Raw genomic sequence first — 16,360 nt, 5'->3', positions numbered from 1 at the left:
CACCTGATCCAGCTAAACTCTGCAGAGCTGTGGCCCTCCAGGAATTGAGTTTGAGACCACTGGTTTAAAGCAAAACCTCCTTTTGTCTTCTCCAGATGTTCACTGATGGACTGGAGTGCTGTGGATTATTGTGATGTTTTTATCAGCTGTTTGGACTCTCATTCTGACGGCACCCATTCACTGCAGAGCATCCATTGCTGAGACACTGATGCAATGCTACATTTCTCCAAATCTGATGGTGAGTACATTTTCAGAAAATTTTCATTTCTGGGAGAACTATTCATTTAAAACGGAAACATTTGAAAAATCATCCCTATTTTGTGGAGAGAAAAAAAACTATATGGTGGAAAGTTTTTGTTTATCATTTTGAACTCAATTCTAGGCATTTTTTGCAGAAGATGCAGGGCTGTGTAACCATCAGAGAAAATCTCGGGATGATTTCTATTCACACCGAGGATGTTTGCAGCGACTTTCCCTGCAGACTCCCAGAAATGGTGTCCGAGTCCAGCAGCTCGACCACGCTGTACGGAGAGCAGTCCTCCAATCCGAGCTTCCCACAAGCCCATCCGCAGAAACCCTTCTCCAGGTCCCTGACCGACAGCCACCATTCGCTGAAGGCCCAGGACACCTGCGCCACGGCCGAGTACAAGCCCAGCGACAGCGACAGAGCCACGATGAGCCCGGGGTAGAAGATGATGAGGAACGGGCAGACCGTGATTTTATGGCAGAACGTCCGCTCCTCATTGTACACCAGGAATATATTGTACCAAGTGAGAGTACCGTAGTAAAACGAGGTGATGAAGGACAGGACGAAGACGACGGGAGCGCAGGAGAGGCTCCACAGGACGACATGGGGACCCTGAGAAAGCCCAAAACCGCACGAGCGGCTCGATCCCTCGCGAGCGTCACATTCGGCATCCAGACGCTCCTTTGACCTGGCCATCTCTTGCAGCTCTCTCTCTGTGAGCGTGACGTGAATGTCCACCATCTGACCTTTCTTCCTTCCGCGAGTGATGGTCCCAGTGAGCGTCACGTAGCGGCTGTCTGGAGGCACGGCCCAACCTGATGAAGCCAAGACATTTCATTTAGGATGAGACAGAATCCGGAGTGCTGCGGTATTTTTAATGCATTCCTCATATGTGACCCTGGAGCACAAAAGCAGTCTTAAGTCGCTGGGGTATATTTGTAGCAATAGCCAAAAATACATTGTATGGGTCAAAATGATCGATTTTTCTTTTATGACAAATATCATTAGGATATTAAAGTATTAATACACTACCTGGCCAAAAAAAGTTGCCGTCTGAATTTAAATGAGCAAATACTTAAGATTTTAGGATTGGATCATTCTTACAGTGATTAATATGTCACTATGGACATATTTCAGGATGACAATGTCAAGATTCATCAGCCTCAATCTGTGAAAGATTGGCCGCCACAGAGTCCTGGGGCCTTAACCCTATTAAAAGTCTTTGGGATGGGCCTGTCCAAAAAAGGTTGCACACACCAATATTTAGCCACCATTTTTTGGGCCACTTTTAGATTTGATAATATTTGCTTTCATTGCGCCACTGTTTCGACAATGTTATGCAACATCACAACATTTGTCCTGTGCAATACATAGGGGTGTGCAATATTGACAAAAAATAATATCTCGATATTTTCTGGGATTTTATCGATAACGATAATTAGGCAATATTTTGCGGAGTGTGTTATTGTGCTGGTATCTTTAGGACTACCGTGGACAGCTGACTCCTAATGTTTTTCATATTCTTTGTGGTGGTCAGTTCACACTGATAGAAATTAATCTTTTCCAATAAGTTTAAACTGATTTTTACATTTATGGGCATTTTTACCCTTATAAAGTCATTTTCTCTAAAAGTGTGCATTATCTTTTGAGTCAAATTCTTACATTTAATCAGTGAATTAGAATAAGACGACATTTGGGCTGTTACCAAGTAAATTAAATCAGTATCAATTCATCTTTGCAATGCAGAGGAAACACAGAAGAGGCATTTAGATGCATTAAATTTACTCACTGTTTAATGCAGAACATGAATGCATTTAACCTGCAGTTACAAATGCATAAATAATGTTTTGATATATTAAACATAAAACGTTGAATACTGATATTTGAAATTATCAATTAAATAAATGTGAAATTAAAACCACCAGTAGGTGGCAGCAAGTCACTGTTAATGAGTTGCGATTGAACCGAATCATTTAAACGGTTGATTCATTCAGGAGCAAAACACCGTCATGTTGCTCAGAGACACAAAACAGCATTGTGGCTGTGTTTGGAATTATTTTTGTTGTAGAAATAACGCAAAAACAGGAAATATGGCGTCTAAAACATAAGTTTCTTAATTAACTTCCAGTTTATTGAACTGTTGTAAAACAAATCAATATCACAATTGTAATCATGGCCATTTTTTGGAGAAAAACGGCACTCTTCATGTGAAACTGATTAACTATAAGAAGTGGTAAAAATGTCTTGAATTTGTGATCATTCTAAATGCATTTTAATGAATCATGCAGTGAAAGAATGCACTCTAAATGCATGCGCACGCGCACTAGTCTAGACTTCATGTAATGCGTGCGTGCGCTCTGTAGGGGTGTATTGAATGGTTTTTGCAAAATATTCGATAATGTCAAATCGCACATCGTTAAATCAACAATTACGATTCTATCGCAGACGATATATATTGCACACCCCTAGCAATAGAGATTACAGTACATACGATTGTGCAATATACTTTCTACTGCTTATTTATCTATCTATCTATCTATCTATCTATCTATCTATCTATCTATCTATCTATCTATCTATCTATCTATCTATCGTTCTACCTACCTATCTATCTATCTTCTCTACCTATCTATCGTTCTACCCATCTATCTATCTATCTATCTATCATTCTACCTACCTACCTATCTATCTATCTATCTACCTATCTATCTATCGTTCTACCTACCTATCTATCTATCTATCTATCTATCTATCTATCGTTCTACCATCTATCTATCTATCTATCGTTCTACCTACCTATCTATCTATCTATCTATCGTTCTATCTATCTATCTATCTATCTATCTATCTATCTATCGTTCTACCTACCTATCGATCTATGTCTCTATGTCAAGTTGCTTGTTGTGTGTTTTATTCTGTGTTTTATATTCTGCTTGAGTTGTACTGAATTTCGTTGTAATGACAATAAAGGCATTCTGATTCTGAACATTTATTTCCATCAAGAACTACATTCATTTTTGGCCGAGATCTTGGTCAGGCAGTGTATATATTGTTTATTGATTTATAATTTGGAACCAAACTGACTTATTTTTTGTGAGCGTAACTGATTTTGATATTTTGTTTTGTAATGGAAAGACATTGCGAAGTGGCTCATGTGTCCAAATACTTTTCTTACTAGATCGCATGCTTCACCTTCACTGCTCGGGTTGTTCAGAAACGTAGCTCCCTCTTCAGAGTTCCTCTCTCCACCCTCACTATCTCCTCCATGGTCTTCACCAGCGGCTCTCTCTGGGTCAGAGCGGTAGACGATGATGGACTCCGGCCGGTGTTCGCGCTTTCTCCTCTTCCTTCGAGTGCTAGTGCCGCTGCTTCCTTCATCCACAGAGACCTCTGACCTTACAGACTCCAGCTGAGGGCTCTCAGACCTGAGCTGCTCCATGTTAGTGTCTCACAAGCTTTGGGAGGAGCTACAACTTCAGAGAGACTGGAGAAGGCTATTTACTCCGTCCAAACATGACAAGCCTGTGGGAATGAGAGAGAAACATGATGCACAGTATTTGGCATGCATTCACTCAAACAGGAAAATAAGGAAAACATGACATTATTTTGCCTGACTTGAACTAACAGGTAAATTATATAAATGTATACAAGAGAGTTTATAAGGAGTATATTAATTATGAGGCAAGATATCACATATTTTTTCTAAATCATACATACTGTATATTCACTGTGTAACAGCAGGTTCACATTGTGACAACATGCCCCACTATAGAGGTCAACGTGCATTAAATGAAGTTTTAATGCTTTTACTGAGCAATAATAGCAGACATGTGTCAGTGTTGTTACTGTTAATTAAAAAAATGTTAAAGAAATGTGTTAACTGAAATAAAGCTAAAGTAAAAATAGAAATAGAACTTGGAATTAATTTGAAAATGAAGAATTAATCAGAAAAGGTACGGTTGAAGTGCTAAAATTACTAAAACTGAAATAAAAATAAATGATTAGTATTAACGATATTATCAGCATTAAAGCAAAAAAACAAAAATGATAAAAGCACATAAAAGACTAAAATTAAAAATGTTTAGGAATTAATTAGAAAATTAAGAAGTTTAGGTTGAAGCACTACAATTACTAAAACTGTAATAAAATTAATTCAAGTTAAATAGAAATATTTATATAACAAATATAAATAAAAATGCAAAAGCACATAAATTAGATATGTGACAACTAACTCAAATTAAAGTAAGTTTAGGTAAGTTCTAAAATTATTAAAACTGAAATAAAGATAAATTAAAGTTAAAAGGAAAAAATAAACTAATGAAAATGACACAAGTACTCATTAGAAATGTTGCCTTGGCAGCTAACTGGAATAAAATAAGTTCAGGTTGAAGTAATAAAATGACTTAAACTGAAATAAAGATAATAGAATTATTTAAATACAAATGACAATAACACAACAAAATTGCTAACGCACATAACAATAAAAAAATCAAAATGAGCACATCACAAAATGACTAAAACTTAACCAGGAATTGAAATGAAAACTGAAAAATAAAACCTAATTTAAAATATAATAATAAATGCTAAAAAGTATATTAAAATAACACTGACATGTACAATAGCTTTTGTGCAGCCAACAACACCCTTCAGCTCTATTGTCAGAGAAACAAAGACATACAGGAGACACATGAGTGTGTTTTAATAAAACAGCATATGAAAGTAAAAGCCTTCATCTGAAGCCCTCTGAGATGAGTGTTTGTTCTGAACCAGTGTTCTGTAGCGTTAATGCTCGAGAGCCAAACCAGGATCTACTGTAACACACGTCTTATTCACAACCACCAGAAGCTCCTGCGTAACTCATAAGAGATGCATTCTTACCTGCCAGATGCAAACGCACGAAAGAACAGCTGTGAAAACTCTTGCGATGAAATGCTTAGCTGGGTTTGCTGTCCAGATGCGCCTGGGCCCAGATGAACGCAAGCCCCGCCCACTGAATCTGCAAGGTCTGTACCGTCCAATCAGACGACGATAATTCGATAAATCGAAGCCCCTCCTCTACAGTACAGCCAATGGCAGTCCAGTGAACTACTTTTATCCTCATCGATATTTTATTCTAAATATTTATTTTTAAATAGCATTTTCTGCGTATTTGTGTATATGCTTCTGTCTGTATAATATTAAATATCTATATTTATTTTAATAAAATAAATGCGTATTTAGTAAAATAATTAATTCATAAATGCAAGTAAGAGTGTACATAAAAAGTTGTATGTTACTGACGGAACATCGTTTTAATCATTTATTCAGAAAACAAGTAACGACTCGTCTTATGACGCGCTAACCAAATACTTAATTTATTTACTTTTAATATCTTATTTAGCAAATGCCATATTTATTAATTTATTTGAAAATTATTATTTTTTATTCTGATAAAATATTACGTCATTAACATCTTATTTAGCAAATGCCAAATTTATGATTTAATTTATTTGAAAATTATTCTGATAAAATATTAGGTAACCGCGTATGTCGTCATTAACATCTTATTTAGCAAATGCCAAATTTATGATTTAATTTATTTGAAAATTATTTTGATAAAAGATTAGGTAACCGTCAGTCAACGTTATTCGAAATCTCGCGAAGTAACGGACGCTGTAACTGACGCGCGCGCGAGCGAGCTCTGTTTAAAACGCGTCGAAACGCACGGTATTCGCCTCTCAGACGCATATTTGAGTTATAACACATCGTAAGATCGGAAAATAGATCTATTTACGCGATCCGTGTGCTATTTGTGAGTGTTTTGGATGGAGGAGCAGACGGTAAATCAACTGGACAACCTGCTGCTTCAGTTAGGTGAGTGTGAACGCTTCATTTCATCATTTGTTTACATATTCTGACACGCTTAACTTGATTTGCACTGTATGCTGTAATACACAAACAGGTATAGAAACACGAGAGCTTGCCCAGAAGAAGGATGGCCTCAAACAACTAATACAAAGTACGTTTTTAAAACACCGGACATATAAAAAGTTCTCCCAATTGAAGGATCACTGTCATAATTTGCTCGGTCTGTTGTGTTTTTAGTCTGCGAGTCCAACATTCAAGAGAAGAAGGATTACTTGAACACAACTCGCAAGACCCTCAGCAAACTCAGCGAGGAGATCCAGCAAAAACAAAACACTCGGACGTTCATCAGAGAAAACACTAAGAAGTACGGCAGAGTGTGAGGCTGACAATGTGTTTATTTTCAAGTAACGTTAGTATAATAATAATATGAATGTTGTGATATCAGTCTCCAGAGAACAGGACATCTGCTGCTTCAGTATGAAAAGACACTGGAAGCCGAGCTAGAGAAGAGACGGGACAGCTATAATCAAGACATGTAGGTCAAGCCTGACATATGAAATACTAGTCTTTTTCAAAGGTTACGGTTTATTGAACCTTTAGACGAAATATGAAAAAGTCTGCATGTGTGCGTTTTCTCTTGAGCATCATATTTGGTACATCAAGCTTTTATTGCTCATGTAGTCTAATGAACCGGTTTTGATTGCTTCTGTTGTCCTCATTTGTAAGGCGCTTGCTAAATTACTTCATTTAGTCATTTAGCAGACGCTTTTATCCAAAGCCACTTACAAATGTGGACAATAAAAACTGACAAAAGAGCAACAATATATAAGTGCAAATGACAAGTCTTGGTTAGCCTAATGCAGTACACGTAGAAAGGTGTATATATATATATATATATATATATACTTGCTACCTGTCCCAACTTTTTTGGAATGTGTAGCTCTCATGAAATCCAAAATGAGCCAATATTTGGCATGACATTCCAAAATGTCTCACTTTCAACATTTGATATGTTAACTATATTCTATTGTGAATAAAATGTAAGTTTTGAGATTTGATTTCCATTCCTTTTTTTACTCACAATTTGTACAGTGTCCCAACTTTTTAGGACCATGTGATATTTCAGTTTTTCTTTTTTAATAAATCTGCAAAAATGTCAACAATTCTGTGTTTTTCTGTCAATATGGGGTGCTGTGTGTACATTGAGGGAAAAAAATTAACTTAAATGATTTTAGCAAATGGCTGCAATATAACAGAGTGAAAAATTTAAGGGGGTCTAAATACTTTCCGTACCCACTGTATATATATACACATATATATACATACAAACACACACACACATACATATATACACTTTTTTTGATATTCTCACTATATTTACATTTTTGACTAAATGTAAATATAGTGAAAAAACAACTCAGAGGCCCAAACTTGGGGGGGGGATGCAATTTGGTGCAGATGCTAATATTTATATGGCCGGAAATTCTGAAGCTTGTAATGTAAATCGATGAGATCTTTATAACAATATAGCAGATGCTTACATAAAATTATATAAATACCAGTTATCTCACTATATTTCCCACTAATATGTCGTACTAATAAGATGATATTTACAGTAAGTGCAAGCATGTATATTGTGTGCAACAGCAATCACGTGTATGGAAAATAACATATCAAATATGATACAGTAGGCTTTAACGGGTTAAAGATGCTTGGTCTTTGAAGGAAAATCTTCCAGGAGAGAATGGAGAGCTACAGGAACGTGTTTCAGCAGTATAAGGATCAATACTGTCAGAACTCACTGGCTCAAAAACTGCTGAAGATTCAAGCCGAGAATGAGGAAATCGAGAGGAGAATCAGAGCAACGGAAGAACAGATATCGGAGAAAGAGAGAGAACTGGTGTCAGCACTGGGTAATTCAACCTGTTTCCTCCTCAAGTATATCCAAAAAATGAGTTCAAAAACACATAAATAATGTGTTTTTTAAAAAATGTATTTACATGTGTTTTAATACAGATCTTGTGTTTTGATAGGTGAAGATGAGCCAGTCACTGATGCTGCTGACAGGTATTTTATCTTCACAGCAGATTTGGGTTTTTTGTCAGGTTAGTGGCTATCTTTTAATTAACATTCTTTCTGCTATGAAAATAGTAAGTGTCAAGACAATGACGTCCCACAAACTGAAAACAGGGAGTCATTTGATGAAATGGACCCTCATCAAGACCCCATAATGCAGGTACTGTACTTCTGCTGTTCACTAGGATTGAGAAATATTCAAACTTCTATTGAAAAGTGAATGTTGAGACAAGGCATTGTGAATTCTGTAACTTCTAGAGGCCTGAAGAATATGCAGAGGAGCACATGGCTGCTGAAGGTCCTTCTGAGGAAAATAAGGATAAAACAGCAGAAAGTGAATCTCAAACTGACACATTTCGCCACAGCCTTTGGACAAAGACTGAAACTGGAGAAGGTAAACACCTGCAAATATTAATATACTGAGAGTATCACAAAATAAACCCCAATGAGCGCACACACTGACCAATAACAATCCTTTCCTTTTAGATCAAATGCAAGAAGGTGATCAGAAGCAGTCGGAGGAGGTGAATGAACTGGTACAGTTGAAACACAACTGATTTTAAATAATTCTAATATATACTACTGGTCAAAAAGATATTGAAATGTGTATCAATCAATGCTTAGTATTTTTGTGGGATCCTTGATACTTTTTTTTTCAGGATACTTTGATGAATTAAAAAAGTTCAAAAGAACAGCATTTATTGGAAATATAAATCTTTTGGAACATTATAAATGTCTTTACTGCCACCTATGCTAAATTTAATGCATCCTTGCCGAATAAAAGTATTTTCTTTTATTTAAAAAAAAAATCTCACTTACCCTAAATGTTTGAATGGTTGTGTATCACGGTTTCCACAAACAATATGAAGCAGCACAACTGTTTTCAACATCATAATTTCTGATAATAATCAGAAATGTTTCTTGAGCAGCAAATCAGCTGTAAAATCAGTCTAAAATCAAATATTAGAATGATTTCTGAAGGACTATGTGACACTGAAGACTGGAGTAATGATGCTGAAAATTCAGCTTTGATCACAGACATAAATTACAGTTTAACAGATATTCACATAGAAAACAGTTATTTAAAATTGTAATATTTCACAATTTTTACTGTATTTTTGATCAAATAAATGCACTTGTTGTCTTTTTCCACCCAAAACATTGGCAAGTCTTACTTAGTCCAACCTTTTGACTGGTAGTGTATATATTCTTATATGATCTATTTGTATGAATGCAGGAGGGGAATATGAATGTTTCATGTGCTTCTGAGCTCATGGTGGAAATGTCAGAGGAGGAGGAGGAGGAAGATCGTTTGGAGGTGACCACAGCAGATGCTCAGGAGGACACGGTGAATGAGCGTGGCATCTGTCCTCCTCCATCACCGGCTAGAATAAAAGCCACGCCGACCACCCCCACCTTCTCTCTAAGGTACGACCCATTCATCTGTGTTCATGATGAAGCATCCTGTACCTCTATATGCTGCAAACTGTCACTTACATTAGTCTAAAATCAACATTTGCAACCCATTTTACTTTATGCATTTCTCAGGGATGCACCCACATTTACATTTATTAATTTAGCAGATGCTTTTACCCAAAGCAACTTACAAATGAGGAATAAAACAAACGATTCATCTTAAGTAGGCAATAACTTGAGAAATGCTAGAAATATAAAGTTTTAAAGAACTGCTAAAACATGAGGTATATAAGAAATAGTGAAATAAGAAGTGTAGGAGGACATTTAAAAAAAAAAATTGTATTAATTGCAATTCGTTCCTTTTTTTTATTGCACACCAAAAACCTGCACAACTAGTCTTTGAGTGAATGTCAACCAAATAGCATTTAGAGGTGGTGCAAAGTTGTATCTTGATTCTATCAATACATGTAACATTCATTGATGAATCTAGTACTAGTTTGAGACCGATAACTGTTGGATCTGTTAACAGCAACAGTCCCAGTTCCTCACCTGGACGGCAGGAGATCTCAGACACCAAGTCGCCCGCTTTTGTCTTCTCCATGAATTCTGGTCCAAGCACACCTGCATTCTCTAAGCTGGGCTGTGATTTTGCTGCAGAAGAGGTGAACTTCAGAAGCTGGAAGACCGACACATGCATTGTTTCATCAAAAAAAGTTTCATCATTTCATCTGTGTGTATGTTTGTGTGCTTATGTTGTAGGCATCTCCATTTAACTTCACAAGCTCCTATTTCAGCGACAGGGTATTTCTGGAGGAACACTGATGTTTGTAATTACGTTTGAACGTTTTAAATGTCTGAAAGCTGATTTTGTGTTTCTGGTAACAGAAGTCACCAGGATTGGCACCCAAGTTCTCAGGTGAAGAATGAACACGAGTAATATCTAACATCCAAACCCAGTCAAGAACATAGCCACCCTCTCACAAAAAAAGGTACAAAAGTTGTCACTGGGGCTGTATCTTTTCAAATGGTACACCTTCATACTTAAAGCAGGGCTGTCCAAACTCGGTCCTGGAGGGCCGGTATCCTGCAGAGTTTAGCTCCAACTTGCCTCAACACACCTGACAGGCAGTTTCTATGCCTAGTAAGAGCTTGATTAGCTGGTTCAGGTGTGTTTAATTGGGGTTGGAGCTAAACTCTGCAGGACACCGGCCCTCCAGGACCGAGTTTGGACAGCCCTGACTTAAAGGGTCCATATTGGAACCTTAAAGGTACATATCTGTACCTAGTGTACCTGTTAGTATCTAGAAGGTACAAAAGTGTACATTTTAAAAAGGTACCACCAGTGACAGCTTTTGTACCTTTGTTTCTGAGGACACACTGCACACCAAACACAGAGAAAAAAGAATACAAAATATTTTGCCTAAAGATTAAATCTATTTTTATGCACATTTAATATGGTTTCTCTGCAAGGTTTCCTGTTCGATGAAGCCGAGAGTCGTCAAGAGGAGTTTTCCTTCTCGTTTGGGACGGTGAGCCCTCGGCAGAACTCTTCCACACAGGACACGGCAGGTTCTGCGGATTCATTTCCATTTTCATTCAGCTTTGGAAAAATGTAACTTCATTAACATTAATCTCATCTTGATAGCTGTACTTCAGAGTCTGTTGAAGTTAAATTCTAGATTCGTTCAGATGCATTTGTGATCCTGGTAATTTTGTTCAAGTTCGTTTCAACATATGATTCACAATATTTTATTTACAAAGGCCCTTTGAGTATATGTTTATACTAAAATGCATGCATTAGTATAAACAAGTTAAACTTGAACATTATAATTAATAGAACATTAGAGGAATGTTAATTTCATGAATGATGCTCTTATTAAATGTATTTGGTGCTGCATAGTAAGCGAAAACATAACAATGCTAACTTCAAAGTTCAAAAAAGTCTTTCTATTTGTTTTCCCGCTACTTACAGTACAACACGGCAAGTATTTTTAAATATATATTTTTATTATGTATATATTTCTTAAATGACAGGACAGTCCTTGTAATATGACATTTAGCCACATCATTACATTCATTTTACATGTAGTTTTTTGTCTTACATTTCTAGACAGAAACACTACTGTAAACGAATACCTTACTGCACACTTAGAGTTCTGTAGATTTCAGCAAAACAACAATCTCAGAGCTGTTGACAGTAATACAATGTCAAAAGGCTCATATGCAACAACACTGCTAAAGTTTGAAATGCTCTGAGGTGTAAATCACAAAAGTTGCATAAGCACAGCCACTGTTTTAAGGCTGTTTTAAGAACTAGTCTGAACAACTAGTAGTTGGCCAAGCTATAATTTGTTTTACTTTTCAGATTCAAGTTAGACCAATCTATGTTTATGTAACTGCCTTAAATAATCAGTCTAAGCAGTTTATGCAACCGGCCATACCAGGCCATATTTCACCCCAAAAGCAGAAGAAAAATTGTTTTGCAATTATTGCATTGTGACGTTATTTTCCAGACAATGATATATCTTTCAGGCTTCCATATACAGTATATCTAGAGTATTAAATACTGGAGATGTAAAACATGCAGCACTAGAATGATCTATTGCTTCACACTAATCACACTGCATAGGCACACAATATAACAGTCACGTTACTGAAGCTCACAACCACAACATACATGTTCAAACGTTTAACAATCCAAGCAACAGGTTCATAATCTCCATCTGTATCTGCCCGTGATGTGCTTCATCTCGATACATCAAACCAGCTCCCTCATGGGAAGCTGCTGAATAGAGATTTGGCAGAGTATAACAGTAAGCTCTGTAGGAACTTTTGAGTTGCTGAATTATCTACTAACAGCAGCAGTTTTGTATAAAGTATAACACAGTTATACACTGGAAGTGACTGGTGTTGCATTGCACCATGAAAAATTTTTTTTTACAAAATGTACTTTGCATTAGTTGTTTTGGACCAGCAATATAACTTTGCATGCTGACATTGCTACAGTTGTGTAAACACTGGCAGCTAAAAGTTTGGAATAATTACGATTTTTTTAATGTTTTTGAAAGATGACTTTTCTGCTCACCTAAGCTTAATTTATTTGATCTGAAATACAGTAAAATTGTGAAATATTATTACAATTTAAAATAACCGTTTTCTATGTGAATATATGTTAAACTGTAATTTATGTCTGTGATCAAAGCTGTATTTTCAGCATCATTACTCCAGTCTTCAGTGTCACATGATCTTCAGAAATCATTCTAATATGCTGATTTGCTGCTCAAGAAACATTTCTCATTTTTATGAATGTCAAAAACAGTTGTACTGCTTCATATTTTTATGAAAACAGTGATCCACTACCATTCAAAAGTTTGGGGTAAGTACATTAAAAAGAAGAAAATGGATACTTTTATTTAGCAAGGATCAAAAGTGATAGGAAAGACCTTTTAAATGTTACAAAAGATTTCCATTAAATGCTGTTCTTTTGAACTTTCTATTCATCAAAGAATCCTGAAAAAAAGTGTCCTCAAACATTTTCGTCAGCACAACTGTTTTCAACATTGATAATAATCAGAAATGTTTCTTGAGCAGCAAATCAGCATAATAGAACATTTTAACATATCTTCATATAGAAAACAGTTCATTTAAATTCTAATAATAAACTATTTTCTCAGTATTTTTCATCAAATAAATGCAGCCTTGGTCAGCAGAAGAGACTTCTTTCGAAAACATTTGGAAATCTTAATTGCAAACTTCTTGCCCCCAGTATATATACAGATAGAAACTGTGATTTTAATTGAAGACGAGAAACATCACAAGCTGGATTTGATGAAATGGTCCAAATACATAACAAATAAAATGAGATTTTTAAACAATTATGCCAACTTGTCAGGAAACAGTTATAATTATATTATTATTATATCATAATTAGTTATGATTATTAGGGGAGTGATCTCATTTTGACACTGCATGAGTTAAACATGCTGCAAATACAGGCCTCTAATGCATCAGGTTTAGGCACAAATCTGGAGTCTGAGCCTCCTTTACTCACTAAACTAAAGGATCAGGCATTTACCCGTTTTAACGGAGGAGTGGCAGTTTGGTGTGTTTGCTGATGGATGGCACTGGCGGCGTGTGGATTTAAAGCCCGGTGTCTATGCTGAGAGAGCGGCGGGTCACGTGTTCGATCTCTCCCGTCACATACTCGTTGAAGGATGTCTGATACTTGGCCAACATCTTCAGCATCAGTCTGAGGTTCAGCCACCACTGCGTCTTGGGCATCCGGTGTCTGCAGGGCAAGAGGAGCGCTTTACTGATAATTGTTTGTTCTGTCATCATGCATGAGTGAACTATGTTATGATGGAGCCTGCTATTACAGTTTGAAAAAAAAAAGCACTAAATAAAGAGTTATATAATTTGTGGTAGTAGCAACTTGATTGAATTGCAAGACACTTATCCAAACAGAATAAAATGCCTTTTCCTTCATTTCATGAGAATGTGCATCATTTTTAAGCATTTTTCAAAATTAATATTAATTTCCAGGGTTATTATAGTTAACTAAAACCATATTTTTTCACTTGAAATAATGAACATCAACTTAAAAAAATATAAAACTAAATACTACAACTAAATATACTAATATATATATATATGTAATAAAAATAACAAAAACATGCAACAAAATGACTAAAGCCTTAGCTAAAAGTAAAGTGAAGGCAGAAAATATAAAAATCTAATTCAAATTATTAACAAAAACTATAATACTATATAAGTGATACTAAAATAACATTCTTTAAATGAGGAAAAATATTTTAAATCAATAAATCTAATAAATAATATTTATAGATGTCTATATTGTCTACTATATATACATTTTAAAAAAATGTATATGTTTTATTTAGATCCACACTCTTATACCTGGTTCATTATAACAATTAATTTTTTAGGATTAAGGTGTCGTTCTTATGGAAGCCTAAAAATAAAGGTAATTGCAACTTTTTATCTCACAGTTATTACTTTCTTCCAGCACTTACAGCTTATATCTCATAATTCTGAGAAAAAAGACAGAAGTGTGAGATATAAACTCGCAAGAAACAAATGTCAGAATTATGAGATAAAGTCACAATTACCTTTTTTTATTTAGTTTAGTTATTTATCTATCTTTAAGTATCTAAATATCTTTGCTTAAATCGACCATTATGATATTATGGTTGATATTAATTGGTTGTGGAAGTAGCATGTAGTATGTGAAGTAATATGTAGCATGCACAGTAAAAAGTATATTACACAGTTTTGTATATTTTGCATAAAAAATGTCTACTTTATCATATTTCTTGATTTTTTTTATATTCTATTTTTTATGTGTGTGTTGTTTATAATATGTACAGTATGTGGGAAATAAAGAACTGTGTACTGCATGTAATTGTCAGAGTCACTCACTTAAAGTCCGTCAGCTCCTTCAGCTCAGTGACAGGACTGAAGGTCAGAAGCTTCTTGTACAGGCCGACCACACAGGCCGTGTCAGGGGTGTTCACAAACACACACTGGGTCAGGCTTCACAGCACTGTCTCAGCTGCTGCTGCTCAATTACAGGGAACTGAATCTGGATCACACAGATGTTTCATTGAGTTTTAAGCATGCAAGCATCCTCTCACCTTGTCTAAAACTGTCGGTCATCTTCTCTGTCAGCCACTGCAGGGGTCAGGGGAGATTAATTACTGTTACTGTATCTTATTTTACAGTATTTAATCGTTTTTTTTATAAACAGTTTTTAAAATCGTTTATTTTTATGTCTAGACCTGTAATCCTCTTGTGATTAAAACAGTTTGTGAATTGCAGCAATGCAACAGTTACAGCTCTTGTCAATAGAATTGGTTGAACAGAGACCTGGAGAAATGATGCTGAAAATTCAGCATTTACTCACAGAAATAAATAACAATTTACAATATGTTCACATAGAAAATTTATTTTAAATTGTTATAATATTTCATAATTTTTTTTTTTTTAAATCAATTAAAACAAGCATTCTTTTTGAGCAGAAAAGACTTTCAAAAACATTTAAAAAAATCGTAATTATCCCATTTCTATTCCTATTTTTTTGACTGTGAGATTCTTAAGCATGCATATTGATTCTGTGATGTGGATGCAATAATTTAGGAATCAAAAAATGTGTTGCAGACCAAAAGGTGGACAGATTTACCTCAGCACCAGACCTCTCTGAATGTCCTTCTTCATTTTCACATTGTTCTAAAAAAGTGTCACACCAACAGCGAAACATTCTTCATTTACAAAAAACTGAATTTATTCTTCTAGAATAAGCAGATGTGAGGAGTGTCACTCACCTTGAGGTCATGAATGTTGAATGGTTCTTCAAAAATATAAGCGGCGTCCGTACCAACAGCGATGCCTGTGGTGGTTGCCAGATAACCGCAGTATCCCCCCATAGTCTCCACCACAAAGACCCTCCTCTTGGTCCCTGTGGCTGACTGCTTGATCTTATCACAGCCCTTCATAAAACAAAGACACACTTCAGATCAATAACCGGACACTGGATGCGGTGAATCAATAACACAAACTGCATCTTTATTTAAAACTCATGCAATGAAGGGAGCAAGATTTGGCTGGTGACTTCAGATACAAGCCGTTTCAATACCTAGTACTCTAGTAAGCATACAAGTAAATTAACATTTTAAATTGATCAGATGCTTTCATACAAAGCGACTTGCATTGCATGCATATATGGTACGCATTTTAAAAGTTCATGCATTTCCTGAG

General features: G+C 35.7%; 2 protein-coding genes across 5 annotated transcripts; one reads left to right on the top strand and one right to left on the bottom strand.

Annotated features, from left to right (window-relative positions):
• Positions 1-349: 349 nt before the first annotated feature.
• tmem169b (transmembrane protein 169b) lies at positions 350-5,203 on the bottom strand. 3 transcript variants are annotated; one of them, XM_016242046.1, is made up of 3 exons: positions 5,126-5,203; positions 3,440-3,769; positions 350-1,062 (listed from the first exon to the last, which is right to left on the bottom strand). In XM_016242046.1, the coding sequence occupies exons 2-3, from the start codon at positions 3,684-3,686 to the stop codon at positions 446-448; spliced, it is 864 nt and encodes a 287-aa protein (XP_016097532.1). In that variant the 5' UTR covers positions 3,687-3,769; positions 5,126-5,203; the 3' UTR covers positions 350-445. The 3 variants fall into 3 exon arrangements, with proteins under 3 accessions (XP_016097532.1, XP_016097534.1, XP_016097533.1); XM_016242048.1 differs by having other exon boundaries at positions 350-1,044; XM_016242047.1 differs by lacking the exon at positions 5,126-5,203 and adding an exon at positions 4,859-4,897.
• Positions 5,204-5,888: 685 nt separating this feature from the next.
• On the top strand, positions 5,889-11,564 carry LOC107558381 (cyclin-dependent kinase 11B-like). 2 transcript variants are annotated; one of them, XM_016242045.1, is made up of 14 exons: positions 5,889-6,100; positions 6,189-6,245; positions 6,332-6,458; positions 6,540-6,629; positions 7,820-8,007; positions 8,128-8,161; positions 8,246-8,330; positions 8,429-8,564; positions 8,657-8,694; positions 9,408-9,598; positions 10,116-10,248; positions 10,346-10,387; positions 10,472-10,502; positions 11,057-11,564. In XM_016242045.1, exons 1-14 carry the CDS (start codon positions 6,052-6,054, stop codon positions 11,200-11,202), a joined length of 1,347 nt encoding a protein of 448 aa, XP_016097531.1. In that variant the 5' UTR covers positions 5,889-6,051; the 3' UTR covers positions 11,203-11,564. The 2 variants fall into 2 exon arrangements, with proteins under 2 accessions (XP_016097531.1, XP_016097530.1); XM_016242044.1 differs by having other exon boundaries at positions 8,657-8,706.
• The last annotated feature ends 4,796 nt before the right edge of the window (positions 11,565-16,360 follow it).

This window comes from Sinocyclocheilus grahami, unplaced genomic scaffold (assembly GCF_001515645.1).
Source record: "Sinocyclocheilus grahami isolate Dianchi unplaced genomic scaffold, SAMN03320097.WGS_v1.1 scaffold644.1, whole genome shotgun sequence".
In the NCBI taxonomy this organism is placed as follows: Eukaryota; Metazoa; Chordata; class Actinopteri; order Cypriniformes; family Cyprinidae; genus Sinocyclocheilus; species Sinocyclocheilus grahami.
Note: the sequence above shows the minus strand (reverse complement) of the source record. Positions and strands in the feature narration are given on the sequence as shown.

Coding starts and splice junctions, on each gene's coding strand:
- tmem169b (XM_016242046.1), bottom strand. CDS start 3,686: ATGGAGCAGCTCAGGTCTGAGAGCCCTCAGCTGGAGTCTGTAAGGTCA. Junction 1,063..3,439: donor GAACAACCCGAGCAGTGAAG/GTGAAGCATGCG, acceptor TGGCTTCATCAG/GTTGGGCCGTGCCTCCAGAC.
- LOC107558381 (XM_016242044.1), top strand. CDS start 6,052: ATGGAGGAGCAGACGGTAAATCAACTGGACAACCTGCTGCTTCAGTTA. Junction 6,459..6,539: donor ATCAGAGAAAACACTAAGAA/GTACGGCAGAGT, acceptor TTGTGATATCAG/TCTCCAGAGAACAGGACATC. Junction 9,599..10,115: donor ACCCCCACCTTCTCTCTAAG/GTACGACCCATT, acceptor ATCTGTTAACAG/CAACAGTCCCAGTTCCTCAC.